Source organism: Acanthopagrus latus, chromosome 16 (assembly GCF_904848185.1).
Source record: "Acanthopagrus latus isolate v.2019 chromosome 16, fAcaLat1.1, whole genome shotgun sequence".
Classification (NCBI taxonomy): Eukaryota; Metazoa; Chordata; class Actinopteri; order Spariformes; family Sparidae; genus Acanthopagrus; species Acanthopagrus latus.
Genome location: NC_051054.1, coordinates 5,183,405 through 5,203,955, shown reverse-complemented (window position 1 = coordinate 5,203,955; position 20,551 = coordinate 5,183,405). Strand labels below are relative to the sequence as shown.

At 40.6% G+C, this 20,551-nt stretch overlaps 1 protein-coding gene and 1 long non-coding RNA gene across 8 annotated transcripts in view; one reads left to right on the top strand and one right to left on the bottom strand.

Annotated features, from left to right (window-relative positions):
• The window catches only part of map4k5 (mitogen-activated protein kinase kinase kinase kinase 5), a 30,710-nt gene extending 10,477 nt beyond the window's left edge, over positions 1-20,233 (bottom strand). For 2 of the 7 annotated variants that reach the window (XM_037071546.1, XM_037071549.1), the window contains exons 1-16: positions 19,771-20,231; positions 19,123-19,375; positions 13,492-13,549; positions 7,727-7,817; positions 6,260-6,324; positions 6,103-6,158; positions 5,972-6,019; positions 5,178-5,220; positions 4,998-5,070; positions 4,387-4,518; positions 4,073-4,135; positions 3,874-3,955; positions 3,226-3,342; positions 2,340-2,418; positions 264-322; positions 44-111 (exon numbers count right to left, since the gene is read on the bottom strand). In XM_037071546.1, coding sequence (XP_036927441.1) covers positions 44-111; positions 264-322; positions 2,340-2,418; positions 3,226-3,342; positions 3,874-3,955; positions 4,073-4,135; positions 4,387-4,518; positions 4,998-5,070; positions 5,178-5,220; positions 5,972-6,019; positions 6,103-6,158; positions 6,260-6,324; positions 7,727-7,817; positions 13,492-13,549; positions 19,123-19,230 — 1,142 coding nt within the window. In that variant the 5' untranslated portion in view covers positions 19,231-19,375; positions 19,771-20,231. Of the gene's footprint in view, positions 1-43; positions 112-263; positions 323-1,376; positions 1,449-2,339; positions 2,419-3,225; positions 3,343-3,873; positions 3,956-4,072; positions 4,136-4,386; positions 4,519-4,997; positions 5,071-5,177; positions 5,221-5,971; positions 6,020-6,102; positions 6,159-6,259; positions 6,325-7,726; positions 7,818-13,491; positions 13,550-19,122; positions 19,376-19,770 lie in introns of all 7 variants that reach the window. The other 5 variants (XM_037071547.1, XM_037071544.1, XM_037071543.1 and 2 more) reach the window with 5 other exon arrangements.
• LOC119004575 lies at positions 6,310-10,845 on the top strand. Its single transcript, XR_005070248.1, has 3 exons — positions 6,310-7,171; positions 10,406-10,468; positions 10,770-10,845. It is a non-coding gene; the product is annotated as an uncharacterized LOC119004575 (long non-coding RNA).
• Positions 20,234-20,551: the final 318 nt, after the last annotated feature.

Genomic DNA, 20,551 nt, shown 5'->3' with positions numbered 1-20,551 from the left:
TTAAATTGGAGCAGTTCCCGTGACAGCAGTTTCCATGGATTACCTGGTTGTTATTCCTCCCTCTGCAAATGGACTCCACGGGGAAGGGAAGTCATTATCTTTACTCACATCCTGTGGAAAGCCACACACACACACACACAAAAATAGTTTTTTTTTAAAAACCTGCCTTTATACATTTGCAGATATACTTTGTCCTTTTCCTACATGCAACAAAATTAAGTGATTAGTTGTTGGATGCTGATTAAACCAAATACAACTATTACCATTTCAGAATGAGCTTCAGTTTCCTTCCGGAGCGGTGGTTCAAACTGGAGCTTGTCAACTGTAAATGAAAAAATCTTATTGAACATTTCGATCATCTTGCACACCCCTTGGGCACTAGAGGGCATCAGTGCCCAACTCTTCAAGACACACAAAGCCTTGGGAGTAGCACCCGTGTGCATTAGTAGCAGCCAAGACCATTGGTAAACACGCTCAATCCATTCTTAACACACAAAAAAAGAAATCATGTTTAAGAGTAAACCAAAAGCAGATAAACAATGTACTACAATGTATTACAATGTACCTGCCAAAACACCACAGAGGTCCTTTGCAGATTTATTATGCCGCTATGTATATGTTTGGTCTGGAGTCTGATGAGTTGGTCACCAGAGACAAACACAGATTACCTTCGACACTAACCAGATCTGCTCAGTTTGGGGAAAATATTGGTGCGAGGAGAAGAATTACAAATAAATCACAGAACAGATTCGCCTGAGTTTAGCTTCGAGGTCACATTCTTTCAAACTGTTGATCTCATACAGGAGATTGGTTTAGTGTCCAGTGTAAACATGGTGTGATCCTGCTGTAATAATGGAGGCGAGGAAATCAACCGACCTGCCAATAAATACTCCCACATAATCAGCTTCTCATTAACAAAGAAACTTTGTATTCAAGAATTCAAACCGCAGATTTATGTGTTTTTCTGCTTGAGGAATGCTGATGATGTGGAGGTGCTGCAGTATTTAAAAGACTGATAACAACGAGGAGTTGGTGAGTCACCGACATACAGAAAAAAAACATTTTGAGCAAGTGAAGTTGAGTTATCAGGTGAGACGCAAGTCAAACTTTACTTCCTTGTTAGGATGTGATTAGTCACTACAATGTCATTTTATTTCAGTCAGTCTTACAGGAACCACGATGTCACAATGTTTCAAAATATTCTAGCTAAAGGAACTGTAAGTAATCACCCCATGCAGAGGAGCTCACCTTATTAGTGCCACTTAAATCTCAAACACAATGTACTGTTATGTACTACATCATGATCCTGTTTCTCAGGAAGTCTTTGGAGTGAGCTGGGGAACAAACACACACTGTCTCACTACACTGTCACTGACCTGCAGCCCCCCTGTGTCCCTCAGTGAAGCTAGGACTTGAGCCTGGCCCTCCTTGGACTGTCCCATTGTTTGCTTCATGCAGGAGGGAAGGTCAGACGTAATTGTGAGAAATAGAGATTACAACTAAACAGGAAGTGAATCTGGCACAAACTATCACGGCACGGACAAGCACAAAACACAATGAAGCCACAAATAAAGACATCAAAAACATGTATGTTACGTGAATGTCAGCGCTCTCGCCTAAAGCATCCACTGCTTTGCACTGGTCTTATTACTTCAGATGGATTAAAGGGAGAGTTTACTCCCACTTCATATGAGAATGAATTTCCCGGCGCACAACAATAATGAATAAATTAACTTAAACTAACACACCTCCAACAAAGACACATATATCAACACTGGACTGTGACAACAACAACTTAAAATGGTGATATGAGAAACACACACTTCACACACGACAGGCACGACACAGCTTCCAAATCTATCTAGCACGAGTGACGACAACACAGACAGGCAACAACTTCCCTGAAGGGGGACAATCCATTAAGCTGGATCCTCTGCCAAATTCAGTTCCAACAACTGTTGACTGGAAACCAAATTCTTCAAGAAACCTTAATGACCCCTTCAGACAAGCTATTACACATTATTCATTGAGTAAAACAATGAGCGACAGGTTAACTTGCTACTCAAAATTATCACACAATGCAGAAGCATCATGGATTTCTACTACATCCACTTTCTCTTCCGTGAATCCCCGGGCTATTTTTATGCACACTACCACATGCTGTGGTCTGGAAAAGTGCCAGGGACTGCTTCAGGATTAGTGGGATGACCCTCAGACAAGCCGCCAGAGCTCTATCAGGCTAAACAGCCGGGGTGACTGACATGCTGACCAATGACAGGACAGACACATGGCAGGGGGGCTGGGTCTTAGTGATGGGTTTGGGCTTTTTGTTCACTTACAGTCAATCTCTGAGCGCGTCCTCTCAGCTCGGGCTTGTTTGTTGGTGGAGCGGATGGTGTGTCTGACTGCAGAGAGGGGCTGGAACAAAGAGCGAAGAAGACAGAGATTTAAAAGATAAGAAAATAGGCTTTTACAGTGGGAGCAGCACTTGGCAAGACGAGTGGGCGAAGCGTTATCAAATTATGAAACGATGACGCTGCATTGCCTTGAGTCATTTGGCACAATCATGGATTTACTCTTATGAAATAATCTGGAGAAATAACTTCCCGAGCAGAACCAAGAGCTACTTTTTGCATCATCACATTATTATGCATCCCAGAGGCTGTTTGTTTGCAACAAGCTCCATTGCTTGCAGTCAATAGCCTTCAGGGTTTTTTCATTCATCGTGGCCAACACAGTGCTACTGCTGTCAGGGGGGAGAAAAGCACAATGGTCTTTTAAGGCACTGGTACCACCTCTTTGGCTGCCACATAGATGTGACGTTGATTCCAGTTGGAATAATAATGTCGATGGAGAAAATCAAGAAGAAGAGGGGGAAGGGAAGTTTTAGGGGAACGTGGAAATATACTTTTACTGTCACGTTGCTGAGAAAACGTGCTGTGCTTATATTGACATTCACTGTTGATAGTCTGTCAGTGTTTGCATGAAAGATATTTGTCAAGAAAGATGAAAGACTTATCATCATAAACATTGTCCTGCAGTCAGAATGGAGAACATTTATTACATTTTCAGGTTTATACTTTCAGTTGTCAGTTCTCATCGTCTTATCTCTGATAAGTTCTTTGAGGCCTTTCAACTTACTTCCTAATTTATTAAAGCAAAAGTCAATTTTCCCACAGTCGTTTTTTCAACAAAACAAAACAGACTGTTTTTTAAAGTCATTACCTCGAGGTCATCATCGTCCACCTCGCTGTAATGCTGGTGGTTTTCTGGGTTGTTCATCTTATCAAGGAGGTCAACGGCGAGCCTCCTTGTCAAACCCGTCTGGGCTACATACACATGCTGCAAAAAACAAGACAGGATTGCAGGTTTTCTGAAACTGATGCACAGTTTAAGAGTAATAGTTCATACATATCTTAATCTCTCAAACAAGGTCCATGCAACCAGGAAGATTAACATCCCTGAAGGAATGATATCAAACTCCCTAGTTTCAATGTTACAGAGTAATTAAACTGTCTGCATTAATCATCAGATTCCTGGAACATGAGGAGCAGACACCTTTCCTCAGAGACACACACAGTGTTAATGATGAAAGAAACTGTTAAGAAGCGGCAGAACTGTCTCCTTAAAAGACAGTTCTTATCAGTGCATGTAGACATCATTTAGTCTGGACTCAAGCCCTGTTTGACATTATAAATATATTGTAAATCTAACAAACTTTTCTTTAATAAATATGCTACAGCTAGATTTTACCACTGGGTCTGTCAATGACAAAACAAACTTGACTTTTGAGACGTGGTGAACATGCAAACTTTCCATTAAAAGGCAATCTGAGGTTCAATCTATGTCTGAGTGGGCATTAAGATTTATTACCGATAGAAGTTTTTCTGCAGTGGGTCTCTTCTTTGGGTTCTTTGTCAGAGACACTTTGACAAAGTTATGGAAGGGGGCGGACCTGGAGAAGAAAATGACATTGGTTTAATGCAATTGGCTTTATTATTCTGTAAAATTAAACAATAAAGTATGATACTGTAATCCAAGAATAGCACAGTGAATATTCTGAGGAACCCACCACTTGTTTTTGTCTTTTAGCTTCGGAGGCTGGAAGCTGCTCTTCGACATCAAAAACAAAGCTCTAAGGAAGAACAAAAAACATGAATCAGAAATGGTTTAGATAGACTTCCCTAAGTTGAAATGGCCTGTGACTTCTTCTAGTATAACCTAAACAATTAAAAAAAAAATATATATATATATTTTTTTTACAGGATGACCATTCAAGCGACCAAAGATGTGATCAAACACGAGAGCACTGACAAGAGCTGAAAGCCTGCCAAGTATCATCTGAGGAAGTTCCAACTGTTCGTTTTTATGGAAAGTAGAACATACCTCATTGGATGTAGGTCAAACATCGGAGGCTGTAGCTCGGCCAGCTCTATGGACGTGATGCCAACAGCCCAGATATCACACAGCTGGTTGTATCCACCATTCTTTTCCACTGCTGCTACTTCTGGAGCCATCCTGCACAAATTTGGCGACAAGAATTCAGGATGACAAATTACAAAAAACCATGACCAAAGGTTGAGAAAACACCTGAAACGAATGAGATTTAAAATGCAAATGATTTTAGGTCAGAAAACATGTCCTAAAGGAGCCTTGGACTTCCTGAAATAAACTGGCTCTTCTAAGATAATTAGTCGTCCTGGAAGTGGAGGTGATTTTAATAGTCAGGATCAGCGGAGGCGCCAAGGATTCAGTGTCTCGCTCACAAACACTTCAGCTGCTGTGGGGATTTGAACCTGTATCTTTAAAAGGTGACACTTCTCTAACCACCTTTGCACCACAGACTAGATTCTATCAGTCAAGCAGACAGTTGCCTGCAAAACTTTTCAGTATCTGATTGACGGTATAGAATCAATGCACCTCTGACTAAACTGGAAACTATTCAACGTGGCCTGTCAAAGGCAGAATGGGTAACTTGATGAGGGCGACACACTCACCAGTAGGGTGTTCCAATGAAGGACTTTCTTTTGGCAATGGTGGCTGTTATTTTGGCTGCGACTCCAAAGTCAGCTGTAACGAGGATTGACAGGGCCTTTCGGGTTATGTAATCCACATACGGATGAACACAACAGAGGTTTTCAAGTCCTTGAGAATTAAGACGCTAAAGAGCAACTTACCTAACTTCACATCTCCGTTGTCTGTTAGAAGTATGTTGGCACCCTGTTAAAAAACAAAACAAATTAACACTTTTTTTTACCCTCAAGGGCACACATTGAAGAGACAATCATATTGTAGTTTCACGTGACTGATGCTTTGAGCACTGAGGTGAGCTGTGTTGTCAAACTGGTTTATAATAAAATCCCAATCACATGTTCAAGTTTCACAGTAACATCTGGTCTTTAAATGCTCCTCTGTCACTGATCTGACTGGCAGTGAAGTTGCATTACTTTCACAGGTTTTTGACAGTTCAACTCTGTTTCTGTTGGCTGTGAGTGACACTGTCTCTGGTAGCATCCTGCGGTGAGAGTAGAGGAAACAGGAAGTGCATGCTGCGTAGAGCTGAGTAAAGATAATAGGTCCAGCCCTGACCTTCAGTGATAACACATGAGGAGTGAGTGTGTACACCAGGCAACATCAACTTCACTTCAACCTCAAAACCACACTAAATGACGCCATTGATCACTGCTTTAAGTAAGCACATAGGTTGCGCTTTCCTGTGACTTGAGTTCACACCTCTGCAGAGCTGCTCCATCAGAGAGGTGTCAGACCACTGTACTGCAGACTGAGCGGCTGCTGCTTATGTTCGTCTTTGTCTCTCTCTAAAGATTTGAACTTTATATCTTATAGATTTCAGTGCTAATCTGTCTGAGCTGGCATGAAGCAAAGTATCTGAATGTGGTGCATGTGGGCCTGATGTGGATGAAATCAGGGCAAAAAAGAAACAAAAACAAAAAGATAAAAGATAAGATACCTTAATGTCACGGTGCATCTTGCCCTTGGTGTGGAGATAACCCAAACCCTGGAAAGGAAATCATGTATTCTGAGTGGAGTTCAGACTTAAAATGTAACTTAATTCAATAAAAGATTGAAAAGTGTAATAACCTGTAAGGTCTCTCTGCAGACATACGCTATCTGAAGCTCTGAGAGAGGTCCCGTCACTATGACAACACAATGGATTCCATGTTTGCAGGGTAAGGATCAAGGCAGAGATGGATTTTTACAATGTATGAACAGTTCTTAAAACCATTTTATGACTCACCATGATAAATGTCTTGCAGGGATCCTCCACCACAGTACTCCATACATATCCAAAGTTTCTCTCGACTGGTGAAATCAGAGAAAAATAGTTAGCATCAGCTGCTTCGACAGTTAGCACCACAAGCTCACAATCATTGTGGGGTCGTTATTCAAAAAACTTAATGCACTACACATTACTGTGATTTTTCTTTAAGTAAGGCGTGGCTTTACTTATTTACTCCCAGCAGTATGCAATTCTACACTTGACATTACATCACTCTTGCATTACTCCACAGCATCATCTGACGTTCTTGACAATTAGGAATATGGGCACAGACACACCAAACCAACATCCAAGAACTAGCAGTGACAAAGTCCGACTGTCCTGTCGCCTCATGTCGTCTCTCTCGGACCAAAACTCAAGTTATTTATCTAATCGACGGGCTGAAAGGCTGCCAACAACAGCTGAGCAGAGCCAGCCCTGTGGGGCACACTGCACAGACTAGGCCCCAGGACCACATATGCTCAACAACGGCCCCAACATTGCCCGACGACCGACCATCGGCCTGGTGTGTGAGGCCCTTGAAAACATTAATCCTGTTACCCACATATCAGTCCCTCTTCTTTTCTGCTCTTTAGTAACATAATACCACAAAGCTCACAGCTCAAACAAACAGATTTTTTGGGTGCGCTATGTAGCTAGTTAGCCAAGTAGTTTATGGCATCTGTAGTGGGTGAACTGGATGACACAAGAGGGTTGACTAAAGAATGATGTCATTCTTCTAACAAAAAGTTAAAAATAAAATCGTGTGACTAAGATCAAACTGTGACATTTGACAAATCTGACACAGCTGATACTGCGCACTGCCCCAGATATCTGATCACATCTGTGCCACTTTTCACACCTTTCATCTGGACATGGAAATGATTTCAGGTCAGGAACTTCCCTGAATAAAAATGTGGTTCTTTTATTACAATTAATCCAGTTTTACAATAATTGATGCATGGTGTGTTGCTCATTAACATTTTACGGTAACCATTTGTGCGCGGTGTGGCGAGACTGTACCAAGACATTCCTGCTGGGATTAGACGTTCATCTCTCTGGACTAACAGCCATATAAAAACAGATCAGAGGCTCATATTCCAGTTAAACCTGCTGGAAGTCGGAGGCAGTGGTGGGTGGACCGGCACTACTTCCTTTCAGATAGCAGCCACAAAACATAGGCTGCATTAAAACATGAGTGCTGCATCCTGGCACTGAAGTGCCAAGTCAGCACCAGTCAGCCCAGTTCAATAGTTTGAGTCATACTTTCACACACAGGTGTGACTAAGCAATTAAAGACGTCATGTAAGTTTCAGGCAGCGGCTCATTAAAAGCTTTTGACAGTTACATATGAATTCCACAAATGTTAGTGCTCGGACTGGCTGTGAGAGAGAAGAAAATACAGTGTAAAATGATAAAGCAGGAGTATTTTAAGCTGGCTCTTACCAGAGGTAGCTCCCAAAGTAGGCCACAATATTGTGGTGCATGCATTCCTTCACCATGAAGATTTCCTGCTGTATGATGGAAAAGTCATCCCCTGGAAACCGAGAGAGAAATCACACAGACACATGGACAAAAAATTATATTTTCATTTTCTGTGCAGGGGCTTTTTTTCCTTTTCAAAATGAGATATTTTCCATTTGGAAATAAACACCTCACAAAATGACTGCAGGCATGAACACTACAACATTTGGGGATAACAATTTGGGTTATGATTCATCTGCAAAACCCACAAAAATAAAATTTATGTTTCTGACACGAGAGCAAATCGTGAATTTGAAACGTTGACAAAAATAACTACTCAAAGCGTTTCAGATGGAGCAAAGGTTGTGTACGACTTGAACTTTCAGAGAAAAAAACTAAAATCTTTCCTTTTAGTTTGCCAAACTCAAGACCACAGAACGAAGTCTTCCCATAATCCCCTCTAAATATACGGTTCAATATCAAATACAGCAGATTATAGGACAGCCAATCACAATAGAAGGAACACCTTGTACTTTTAAATTTTATGTGGTAGAGGCTGATATCCAGGCTGCTTTCCAGTTCAGCAGAGCACTCTAACACATCCGACCAGTAGGAAGTAAGAAGACAAAAATATGTAAGCCCAGCTGCTCTCAATTGTGCAGGGACACGGCCCTGGAATACATTAACAGGAGGTTAAGATCTACCAGACGCTGCCAGCTTCAGCGCTCTATCAACAGACCGTCATTAACTGCACGAGTCCAGACTAAACTCATTTAACCATACAAATCTCTGTCAAATCATTTATTTTATTCCCCTGCACACGGACAAGAGTGTCAAATCTGTTAATCTGTGTTGCATGTTTTGATGGTTATATTCTGTCATAAAAAAAAAACAGCTGTCTAACAAAACAGTCTCGCAGCTTTTGGCAACTACAGCAACTGCAGCCTCCCTGACCTGGATTTTATACATAGGTCCAGACACCGTACCAGGTGGCTTGTGGTCCAGCCTAATTTAAGTGGTACAGGGGAACTTGAACTGTGGATGAAAACATGATAAATGGAGAAACATCCTGGACCACAGAGGTTGTTTTTTTGAGTGCACAAACAGTTTGTACCCAATGAGGTGACTGCTGAACAGCAGCCCTGTTTTTCAGGCTGTCCGGGAGGGGTTAGGCTCTCTCACGTGAGTGTCTGAATTAAAGTCTGGTTGGAATGTCAACACGTGCATAACTGCCCTGATAAACAACAAACCAGAGAACTTCCAGTAGCTTTCAAAGTATTCTCAGCTACTTATCTGCATATTTAGTGACAGTCGAAGACTTAAACAACATAACACAAAGAGCTATGAGCTATGTACTTGCACTGAAGGTGACCATAAAGTGTTATAATATATCACAAACGTCACTTTTCTTTTCATTTAAAACAGGTTCATCAGACTAATCTAAGAGGCGACTGCTTTTTTGTGGACTGATCAGCTGAGAAACCCAGGGAGCTGCTGGTTGAAGCAAAAAAATCGTACTGTCCACTAGGGCTGGGTATCAATCAAAAATTTTCGATACCGGTACCAATACCGGTTCCTGAACGACAATTATCTTAGAAAAAATAAACAACAAATCATTTCAAGTGCAAAATAACACTTGCAAAGAAGTGACAAGTCAGTGTCTAATGCTCACTGCTACATACTGTGCACCTTTTCACTTAGCAGTTAGCAGAAAAATCAACAGGACACAGACAAGCCCGTCTGTTTAATCAGCCGACCCAATTGACTATTGACATCAATCTTGCTAAAAGGGAGCCACGCTTTTATATACACGTATGTATTTTTCCTGCATGCTGCAATCACGTGTATCGTTACAGCCAATCACCGGTAGCATTATCAGATCTTGATCACGTGATTAACCTCTGGGGACCTAAACTTGGCACCAAATGACAAGGCATATTTTCATACTTAGGAACTACCGAAGCATTTCGGTCGGTGCCATAAAAGAAATCAAATCACATTAAAAAGGACCAAAATAAAAAATGAGTTCATCAGACTAACAAGTGTTTTCTGTGTAGCAAGAGTTGGTTTTAACTTTTTCTTTCAACTGAAAAACAAGGTTATGTTGCTTCATTACAATGAACACTGGAACTGAAACTGAACAAGAAATGCATCGTTTACCAGAGTGTGAGTGACGTTTACAAAAAACTAGTGTCTGGATATTTTAAGAAATAACTGAGCCTTTTGTAAACAAAACTCTCAGTTTCACTTTTGAGTTTTTCCATGGAGATGGGTGTAACAAACAGTGAGGTGGTCAGAAAGTATTCAGAAAAAGACTGACACGTGATTGATTTAGGTGTTTTCATGGGATTTGTTGAGACAATATCCAAAATAGAGAATAAGGCTAACCTTGTCCATAAATCAAAGGGAGGAGACATGTCACAAAAATATGTTTTAGTTTTTGCACAGCTGAGATACTGATGTGCAAGCGTACATCCAACTGGTTTTAAATGCATCTTTGGATACTACTTTCAAAATATGACTTATAATAGCTCGATTAAACTTCCTTATTAAGTCATGTTAATGGTTCAGTGCCCTGTCTTTCTGTGCTTGAGACTTGGTTTCAGTGATTTATTCCTACAAGCTAACCATGGCAATCTCTTTTTATGATTCTTGTTACAGATGCTTGGCAGGTCTGCAACAGGAATAAATTAAGCATGCAGAACAATGTCAACAGAGATTGTAGTGAGTGCAAATATTATTCAGCTTGAACCCTGACCTTCTATCTGTAAATCTCCATTTTTTTAAGTGGCATAATTAGGATGTAGAGGGGTTTTATGGGGTGTGTGGTTTATGTCAAATATGACATATATGTTATATAATATAATTTCCCACAGTCTTGTTTGTTCGCACATGAGAAAACTATTTTTAAAAAAGCAACACTTTGGGGTACTTATGTGATTGCATCTGTAATTACAGGGCTGTATCATTTGGTGTCACGTTCATACTGTTGATCACAAACATTTTCAAATCTATTGGTTGACAGAGAGCAAATGGTTGCGAAGAGCCACAAACATTTGAGCAAGGGTAAATTCAGTAACATGACCGAGGCTTGGTCAAACAAACAAACAAAAAAACAACAAGACTGTGTTCTCTTCTTGGCGAGTTGAGGCCTCAAGAGTGAAGCCACTTCCTCCCAGAACAAATGCTTCCCTTCGCTCTCTGAATTTCCACACCCTTACACATTGCTTCAAGTTTCAATTCAGTTTGTTGGAGCTATTTTGACCAGTGTGGATTTATGTCAGTTTACCTTTAAAATGGCATCTTTTGAGGGAAAGAGGTTTATGGTCAATTCTAAAAATGAAACCGTCTGAGGAAAGTTACAGCTTCTGTTCTGACGGGACAGCTTATAGGGAAAAATGTACACAGAGATGAGAGACACTGTTCCACACCCTAACGGCAAGAAGAAGAATCTCTAATGGAAACTGCCAGGAGACTGGTGCCAACGTCTACCCGGCAGTAACTACAAAACAAAGACAAATGAATTTCCATGAAGATAATTACAGTGAGATGTAGTAATTGGGTTTAAAAAGACCTGGCAATTACGAGTTTGTACACGGCAAGTCTTCCATCAGTGGTCAATGAGTGACGACCAACACTCACTCGGTCTTCAATGGTTGTTTACTGCCCAACTTATCCTATTAAATTGCTCTGTTCCCTGCAGCCTCTGCAGCCAGAGGGCTTCACCACTCCTATCTCCTTTCTCTGTTTGTGTCCTTTTCTTCACACCAGCGTCACTCCTCCTCCTGGTCAAACCTGTTTGAGTCTCCGGTCCACCCAGAGGTGTTTACCTGAAGCACAGTCAGGAGTGACTCGTGCAAAAGCGGGGGTAAAGAAAATAGAGTCCTGCTTAAACAGGACGACCTGGGCTGGGTTAATCCTCCCGTCATCTCATAAAAAGATAGAGCAAATATGAACAGAGAAAATATAAATGGAGTTTTAAGATGCTTATGGGAGGAAAAACCTTCCCAGGGTTATGCAACTTAAGTACCATGTACATGAATACAGGACAATATGTGACTAGAAAAATCCTCTCTGTTAAACTTAACTAACTGCTTTAAACCATTAACCTGACTTCACCCTCTGCTGTAAATTATATCTGCACTCTTCATTCATCTTTTATTATCCAAGTTTGGACAAGTGAGATTTACTAAGAATGTAGATCAGTGAGTGTGTTAGATCTGAAACTAGATCTGAAATTAGTCGATTAAGCAACTGATCAACAGAAAACAGTAAAGTCATAATTTCTTGTTCAGCTTCTCAGTGAGAGGACTTAATGTCTGAGTTTTACACTGTTGTTTAGCAAAATCAAAACATTAAAAAACATCTCTGAAAAATTGTAGAGGGGCATTTTATAGATAAAATTAGTTGGTAATGACATTAAGAGATTGATTTATATACTTGTTTTAGGAAGACTGATAAAAGATATATGTAATTGATATACATTTGCAGTAAAATAAAAATATTAACATCAAAGTTTAGAATAAACAGTGACAGACATGACGACATACAATTTACTCAAATACTGTTTTGAGGTTCCTGCTACTTAAAACCTCCACGCCACCGCATTTATTTATCAACTGTATTTGCTAGTTACTTTGCAGATTCAGATGATTGAGTGTTTGGCTATCACATGTGACGCGCAACCAATTAGATATTTTTGTAAGCAGGACATTGAGTGACACCACAGAGTCTACAGAGAGAGAGAGGATGCTGCAACAGAGCCAAAGCAGCGCACTTTTAATGTGCAGATACTGACAAAACAAAAACAACGCTAATTGCTAATCTATCACTAATGAAAATAATTGTAATTGGTAGTCCTGAGGTGTGGGGGAACCATTCTATATTCTCAAAAGTCAAAAGCAGCAAGCAGCAAGTAAAATAAGTCCCTTTCCCTTTTTCTGCCCATTCTTCCATCCTTACAGCTATACAGCTAAACTCTCCGATCCTCTTCTTCACACACACACACACACACACTTTGCAGTCTTAGCAGGAAGTTAAAAAAAATGTTTTTGGAGCCATCACTTTGAACTTCCGTCTCCCACACAGAACAGAATGTCATCTAACCTGAAGTAATAAACACCTTTGAATCTCAGACACAAACATCCCACAAGTGCCACATCCTCTCACTGCCAGCCTAACAGTGAGGCGATGAATGAAAAGAGAAAACAAACAGCAGTGAATCTCTTCCTTCGCTGAGTGGTAATCAGCTGAGCTCAGTCTGGCTGCTGATGGCATAAAGCCCTCGTCGTAATCCCACTAATCTGGATCGCACTAACTCTGTCACTAGGTCACCAACAGCACGGACCCCAGAGCTGGGCACACACACTAATGTCCTCCTCGTCTTCATCACATAAACGATCTAACTTGTGGAGGAAGAGATTTGTCTTTAACAAATGAAGCACTTTTTATACTGAGTGCAGAACCATTGCTCTCTATTAACCAAAGATCACAATTCCCCATAGAAATATCAAAATATGTAAAACGACACTGTGTCTATGAGCACATAAATGTTTGCAATCATGAGTATTGGCGCTGTACAACAATATTTTTTCTCTTAAGAAGTTTTTGTGCATTCCACTCAAAACCCTGGAAAATTCCAGACTTGTTTTCCAGACATTCTCCATATTTTTCAGCTAAAAAAAAAACAAAACAAAAAAACAGCACTGTGATGAGAAAAACTGATAAAATGACAAGATCACTCTCACCTGGTTCCAACTTTATGATCTTCACAGCAGCGAGCTCCCCAGTTTGTATGTTTCGGGCCTGAAAGACAACAACGGCACAACAATCAGTGATGAAACAAATATCACACTATGTAACAAATCATAATTTGCTATTCAAAACAAGTAATTTGATTCGTCAATCTACAGGAAAATATTCCACAGAAACATCAGTGGCAGTTTTGCCTACATAAGATTTAAACCAACCAGAGTCACTGGATGATCCTTTTGATTCTGTGAGAAGTGGAGTTAAAACATTTAAAGCTAGGGTCTACAATCCTGGAAAGCTAGTGAGCGAACTAGCAAGATTTGAAAGTGGCACCTCCTCTAATTTCAACCCCCCCCCACACACACACACACATTCCATCAGTGCTCCGTCCAAAGCCACGCCCCCACAAACTTGAACGTGCATCTGGCAGCGGAAGGCAGAGCAAAACCGGATCAGAGCCGCAATGCAGCGGACCTGTATCCAGCGCCGACACATTAGCCATTCTCATGGCTAAAAACAACACACAAAGAAGCTAACGTTAGCATTGGGCTAATACGAGCTACAAACGTAGCCAAGTTGGCAAACCATACATATTTCATTCAAACAACAAATCATTACCTGTCCAACAGAAAGAGAGCAACCTCTGCATCACTTTTCAGGCCCTTCACATGCCCCAGTTGTCTCCACCACTCAAACGCCATACCGATATTGACTCGGGTCTGACTTCAGGCTCAGGCTTTCTTTTCCCTGCCTGTTTAGTGGGGTGAGCTGTCACAAGTAACGCTGGCTGCATTTTCTCTGCCATTTTAACCAAATGAACGTCTGAATATTTCCGGCATCAGTGAAACGTAACATGTGCACGTGCGGAGGAGGGAGTGACGGAGGGGGGCGCAGGCAGAACGAGACATGAAGGCATCTGACCAATCCGAGCATCTGACCAATCCGTGCTATTCGGGCCGAAAAGCACGGATTGGTCAGCTTTTTCTCAGTCCTGCAGCTGCCAAAGAGGTCTGATTATTTTCGTTCCTTTTTCTGAATACATAATGTATTGACTACTCTCAGGACAGCAGGACCATTTCTCCCAGTATAACAAAAGGTGTTTCTGAACAACATTACAGACCCTAGCTTTAAACGTGGGATACAAACGTGGTATACAATCTAACATCATCACATTCTCAAGTTCTGGCAAACCCATCAGTCACCTCTGCTAAAATCAAACTTTAAGTCTCCTTAGACAAGCATCTTTACTGAAGGTCATTGGGTTAACGTGGCCATTGTTAGTCAGCAGGGAGACGCTGGACAGACACTGTCAATGACAGTAACCCTTTATATACTCATGCTGTCGATGACTTATGATGTAGTCAGTCTTCAAGTTGTGTAATTTATTCATTCTTGAAATTCTTAGTTTCTTCTATATATTTGTGCCATACCATCCACATAGTGTGATATTCTATTGTGCCAACTGCTGCATCTTAACAGTGTGAGATGTAAATACATGTCCATTCATTATCCGTGAAATTTCCATCCTAAAGCAGGCGGCTCTGACTTCTGAATCCAGGTCAAGACGGGATGCTCCCTAATCCGTGGGAGTGAAGCAATGGTACGAGCAGCTAAGTCAGCCGTAAACCATAAAACCCTCCAGCTCGGCCACCTTTCAACACAGGGAATGTGCTGCTGATTCACAGACACAAACTGTTCACCACACAAAGCTTGAACTTGTTCTACCACACACACACACATAATAGAAAACCAGTTTACATAAACCTTTTTATATGTATGTGTACGTACTGTACAAAGACATGGTATATTCAGTTAGCTTTCAATTCGTGACAGAGAATATTTCGGTAGTATCAAGTACTTTCTTGTATCCTGTGTCTTGTGTCTATCTTCACATTTCCTGAAGTGGCCAACCTGAGAAATAAACCCAAAAAAGGAGAAGTTCTGTACTGACTGTTCAAATCTTGGATGCAGCAGTTTTAACAACCTGAAACAACCTTCGACTATAAGAAGAAGCAGTCTTGCACGTAACAGACCTCTAAAGAGACGTGGTGTGAAACAAGATCATTAACCACATGAGACTGAGGGTCATGTGGGTGTCTGTGTAGACCTAAAGCCGACAATGACTTCACAAAAACAAAAATTATTTCTTAATATTGAACAGTTGCAAACTATGTAGGCTCATCAACACATGTGTAGGATCCATTGGCTCTTTCTTTGTAGAGCTGCACAATGAACTGAAATATAATCAAAATGACAATATCCAAATTGCAAGAAGCTGCAGTTTTTGGAGTAAGCATTGACAAACAGCATTAAAAAGAAGTACTGCAGTGCTGCAGAGATGTCCTGGTCTACAAATCTACTAGACGTAAGAAAATAAGGTTGACAAATATGTTTTTAACAGTTTTTCAGTGAAAATGAAAACTGTGATGCAAAAACCACATCATAATTGTTAAAATAACTGGATGTGTGGGAATTAGTATGGATCAAAACTAAAGAACAACGTGGAGATGAGGTTCTCACCATTTACTTTGTCCTTTATTTACACAGGGGGCTCATGATTTATGATTGCCTTATTTGAGATTGTTTGTTTTACAATTATTTTGACCTGGACAATCAAACATTAGATTTTCATCATCCACTGTCAAGTAAACCTATAACAGAATCCAAGCATATAAAAGGATATTATGACAACAAACTGCACTGAGAGCCAAGGCTATGACATGATAATGAGGACAAATTATTAATTATTACCAAGGACAAAGAATATGGGATTCTCAAATTATCATAATCACAGGTAATGAATCATCTTCAATCATCTGAATTCAACTGAGCACAGAGTAACTGAGTGGGCCAAAGGAGGACTTTTCCCAATTTGAGGTGTTTCCGCTGTCCCTGAACACACCCACAGTGAAGCGCATGTTTAGACAGGGGCCTGATCATATTTCAGGCTGCTGTAGCCCTGCAGCCTGCGAGCTGTGGGAGAATACCAGGCGCAGCATTCCACCGGTGGCCTGTCTGGGGGTGGGGGCTGGCCACTGAGGCTTTGTATGGAGAGGGACCATGACAGGCTGCCTGAACTATCACACCCTGTATCACATGGATCGTCTGTTTATCCGTGGCAGATGGATAAACAAGAAAGTTCTCCAGCAGAACACACCTGCCAACAGACAGCAGGAATAATCTGTTTAAATTATCTTGTTTAGCTGAACAGTTTCTGTAAGGACTTTCATTTATCTCATATTTCATTGAAAAAATGAGAAGTGAGATTCAGTAGCACAGAGCCAGCTGTCTCTCCAGTGCATGCCAATGAAGAATTGATACTCCACAGCCATATAGAAATGTTTCCATGGATTTTACACTGTATGTGTGATTTGCAAATTTCGAGCGGCTACGAGAAAAAGGAGAACAGAAATGTTTTACCTCTGGGATAGCGGTGTTAAATCTTGCCGTCTGTGTAGCATTGCAGCAGTAAACTGGTTTCAAGGTATAACGTCATATTAAATCTGACAGTTAGCGAACTGTGTACATTCACTTATCGACGGTATTGAAATTTACCATATTAGTGCTATTAAAAATATATATACACTTCAAGTTCATACCAAGTAAAGTTCAACTACAAAATTAATTCTATTTTCAGACCTTCAAGGGGTCATTTTAGAATGACAGACATGTCATAACTCTGAAATATTCTTGTTTTGGGCTGGTGAATAATTACAGATGTGGAAATTTTTCAGCAAAACTTGTGAAAACTTGAGGGGCTTCAAGAGGTAGCAAATAAATATAGTACTTGAATGCTTCCTAATGTTTTCTCGCTCTACATACAGCTGATAATCTGGCAACATGTAGCCTATATATGAGCATGCATCATTGTGTCATCCATAGTGAGGGTGATTTGTACAACTTAAGTTCAATAAAGTTAATTCACCCTAAAATCAGATAATAATCCAATAATCACTTTTTTGGGAATAATTACTGCTAGAGTTAATACTGGTGATTTGGACTAGGGATGGGTAATATTGTCTCCACCACAAAAAAGAAAACATTAATGTGGATAAAAAGGACAAGCAGGTACAAGCACTGAGTGTTCACACAACCTGAACCGTAAAACAAGTTCAGAAAATTGTTTCAGCTAACCGTGAGACAGCCTGCACAACCAGGAAGAGACAACTGCTAGTTACATCACAATATTTACACAACCTAAATCAGGAGCTGCAGCTGCTGTTTCCATTACTGATTAATCTGCAGATGATATTCTTGATTAATTGACTTAATTAATTAATTATTTCAACATATAAAACTGAGAAAACGCAAATCGTTGTTTCCCAGAGCACAAAGTGGCATCTTCAATTGGCTTGTTCTGTCCGACCAAAATATAATCTATTTTATTTCCTATCATATAGCACCACAAAAGTAGGCCATCCTCACATCTGAGAAGCTGGAACCAGCAAATGTTTGTCAATGGACTGATTAATCAAATTCCAAAACTGTTCCAGATTTTTCACTCAAATCTACAAATCGAAGAATCAACTCATGATTGCATTTTAGTGTTTGGGCCCATACAATTCAGGAGTATGAGGCAAATATCTGCTATCAACACTTGTAAGTGGTGGTAACACAGTAGAGTATTTAAAATTTCAGTGCCATTTTACTTTAACTCTACTGCATTTAAGAGGAAGTACTGTACTTTTTACCCTGCTTCCTTTTATCTGACAGCTGTGGTTACTTTGCAGATGAAGACTTTAAAAATCTGAGTGACCATATATAGTGTTAAGTTTAGCTATATATTAAATGAATCCACCAAAACAATCTACAATCAGCTCCACCTTGACCAGCAACATTATAATGCTACCAACATGTTAATACACCAGCTCTGGTACAAGAATATTAAGAATATTCTTCCTGCTTTTCAGGAACTTCTTCTGCACTTTAACTTCATTCATACTCTTAATATGTGACTTAATGTGCAATTGGATCCTTTACTCCATATTGAAGGAATTAGATAATATATCTAGATGCACAGCAAATATTTGGCAGTAGACTAAATCAGCTGCCAAAGCTGTTGCAGATTTCAATCTACTAATTCAATAATCAACTAATCACTGCAACAAAGTAAACTTACGCTATATCTACCAACTGATATTATTGTAAGAAAAGTTTAAATTGGACACCGTTTCATAATCCAAACAAATAAGGGGAAGCATGTCAGTATCCACCAACTGCTGCTAACTGCAGCTGCCATTAGCTTGTTAGCTCAGGTAGCTGTGCAGTTACTGGTCTGGACTGGGTGCTTGGTGTCCCATTATGAGGATGGATGGGCCGAGGTTAACTGGTAAGCATGCTAACTTAAGCAGATATCTCTGCAATACATTAATATAACTTTTTTGCGGCATTTTTTCCCTTCCACATAGCACCTTTAAATGGCTCTGTCAGTAAGTGTAGACTCCAGCAGTAGATGCAGAACTTCGCCCTCCCTCAGCAGCTACTGTCAAATATGCTCACCACATGTTTTCATGTCTTCCAAATCGTACAACACTCTGCTTTAAATTAGGACGATTACTCATCTGATGGGAAGCCAAGATATGTCCAGCTCTGGTGACAGGCTGTGGGAACCCCAAGCTTCACTGTACCTTGTACACGTCTCCATATGTGCCACTTCCCACCCTCTGAATGAGCTCAAAGTCATGCTGAGGGTTCCTCCTCTGGATTTCACCGCTTGGCCGGGGAAAGATATCCATGGTAGCTTGATCCAGACGATTCTTTACATTTAGTTGGCTTGATCAAATCTGATGGTGGCGGCGGTGGTGGTGGTTTGATGAAGCGAATATCCTGAATATGAGTTAATCACTGTTACTCAGAGGGCCGTTCTCCGTGATCCATGTCCTGAAAGAGACAAGTATAAGGATTTACAAGACAGCCTTTACATTAAAGTTAATTAAAAACTGCAAAATAGTAACACACGTTTGACAGAGATGTCATTCAAGTGCGTTTAAGGCATCAAAACAGATGAGGACGTTGATATCATCCCAAACTTAACTTACACGCAAACTAAAGTTGTTGAAAGCTCATAACAGAGTATTAAACAAACCACTACAATAACATTAGCTTGAGTATAACATTAGCACGACCAGCAAATAGCCAGAGCCAGGTCTGACAGGACAGTCGAAATGGGTGAGTTTGGGGGGGGCTTAGCATCCAGGCAAGTCAGCTAGCAGCTAATGCTAGCTAGCAAATGTTAAGTTAGCTTCGCTGCTGGTTCCAACTTCAGCCGTGCCTACCGTTCACAATGCAAACACCTCGGACGAGTACGTCTTGCATTTTAATCCGAGTCGAGACCTTTCCGCGTACGATGGCGTCGAATAATCGCACGTAGAGAAAAGCAGCCCCCCTTTGTTATCGAGGAAACAGTAATAAACTTCAGTTGGCTGCTGCTGCGGCTGCTGCTGCTGTTCACTCCGTCTCCTTCAGCGCAGAGGCAGCACAGTCGAGTTCAAGAATTCCAGCAATAAGTTTAGCCGTTGACATGTCATTTCCTCCTGCCGACAGTTTTAGAGAAGCCTCGGACTCACGTGTGTAACATATCCGGCGAGCTACATTAATAATGTCAAGTATTGCCCTTAAATCTACTCCCCAAAAATCACCCGAACAACAAAAAAAAAGCAACAGTCTGCTGCTTGCTAATCTCTCTGGACTCGCAGTTACTGGATCCCCGTGCTGCGTTCATGGGCTCCTCGGAAAATCTGACCGCCTCACTCGAAAAAGCTGGTCTGGTCCCACGCAGTCACAAACAAATATTAAAATCATAGAAAATGACAACAGAGATATATTTTCTTTAACATCAAGGTTATAAGGTGACATACGCCCAATTAAAAAACAAAAATAAAAGCATTTCCATCCTAAATGCAAGTGGAAAAGTACAGTATTCAACAGAGATATTAACTAGCATACACTTTACATTACGTGGCAAGTAAATGTAGTCAGTTACATTCCACACCTGCTTTTACCTGAGCGAAGAATACTTACACCACCGCTGCCGGTATGAATCAGTATGAAGTAAAA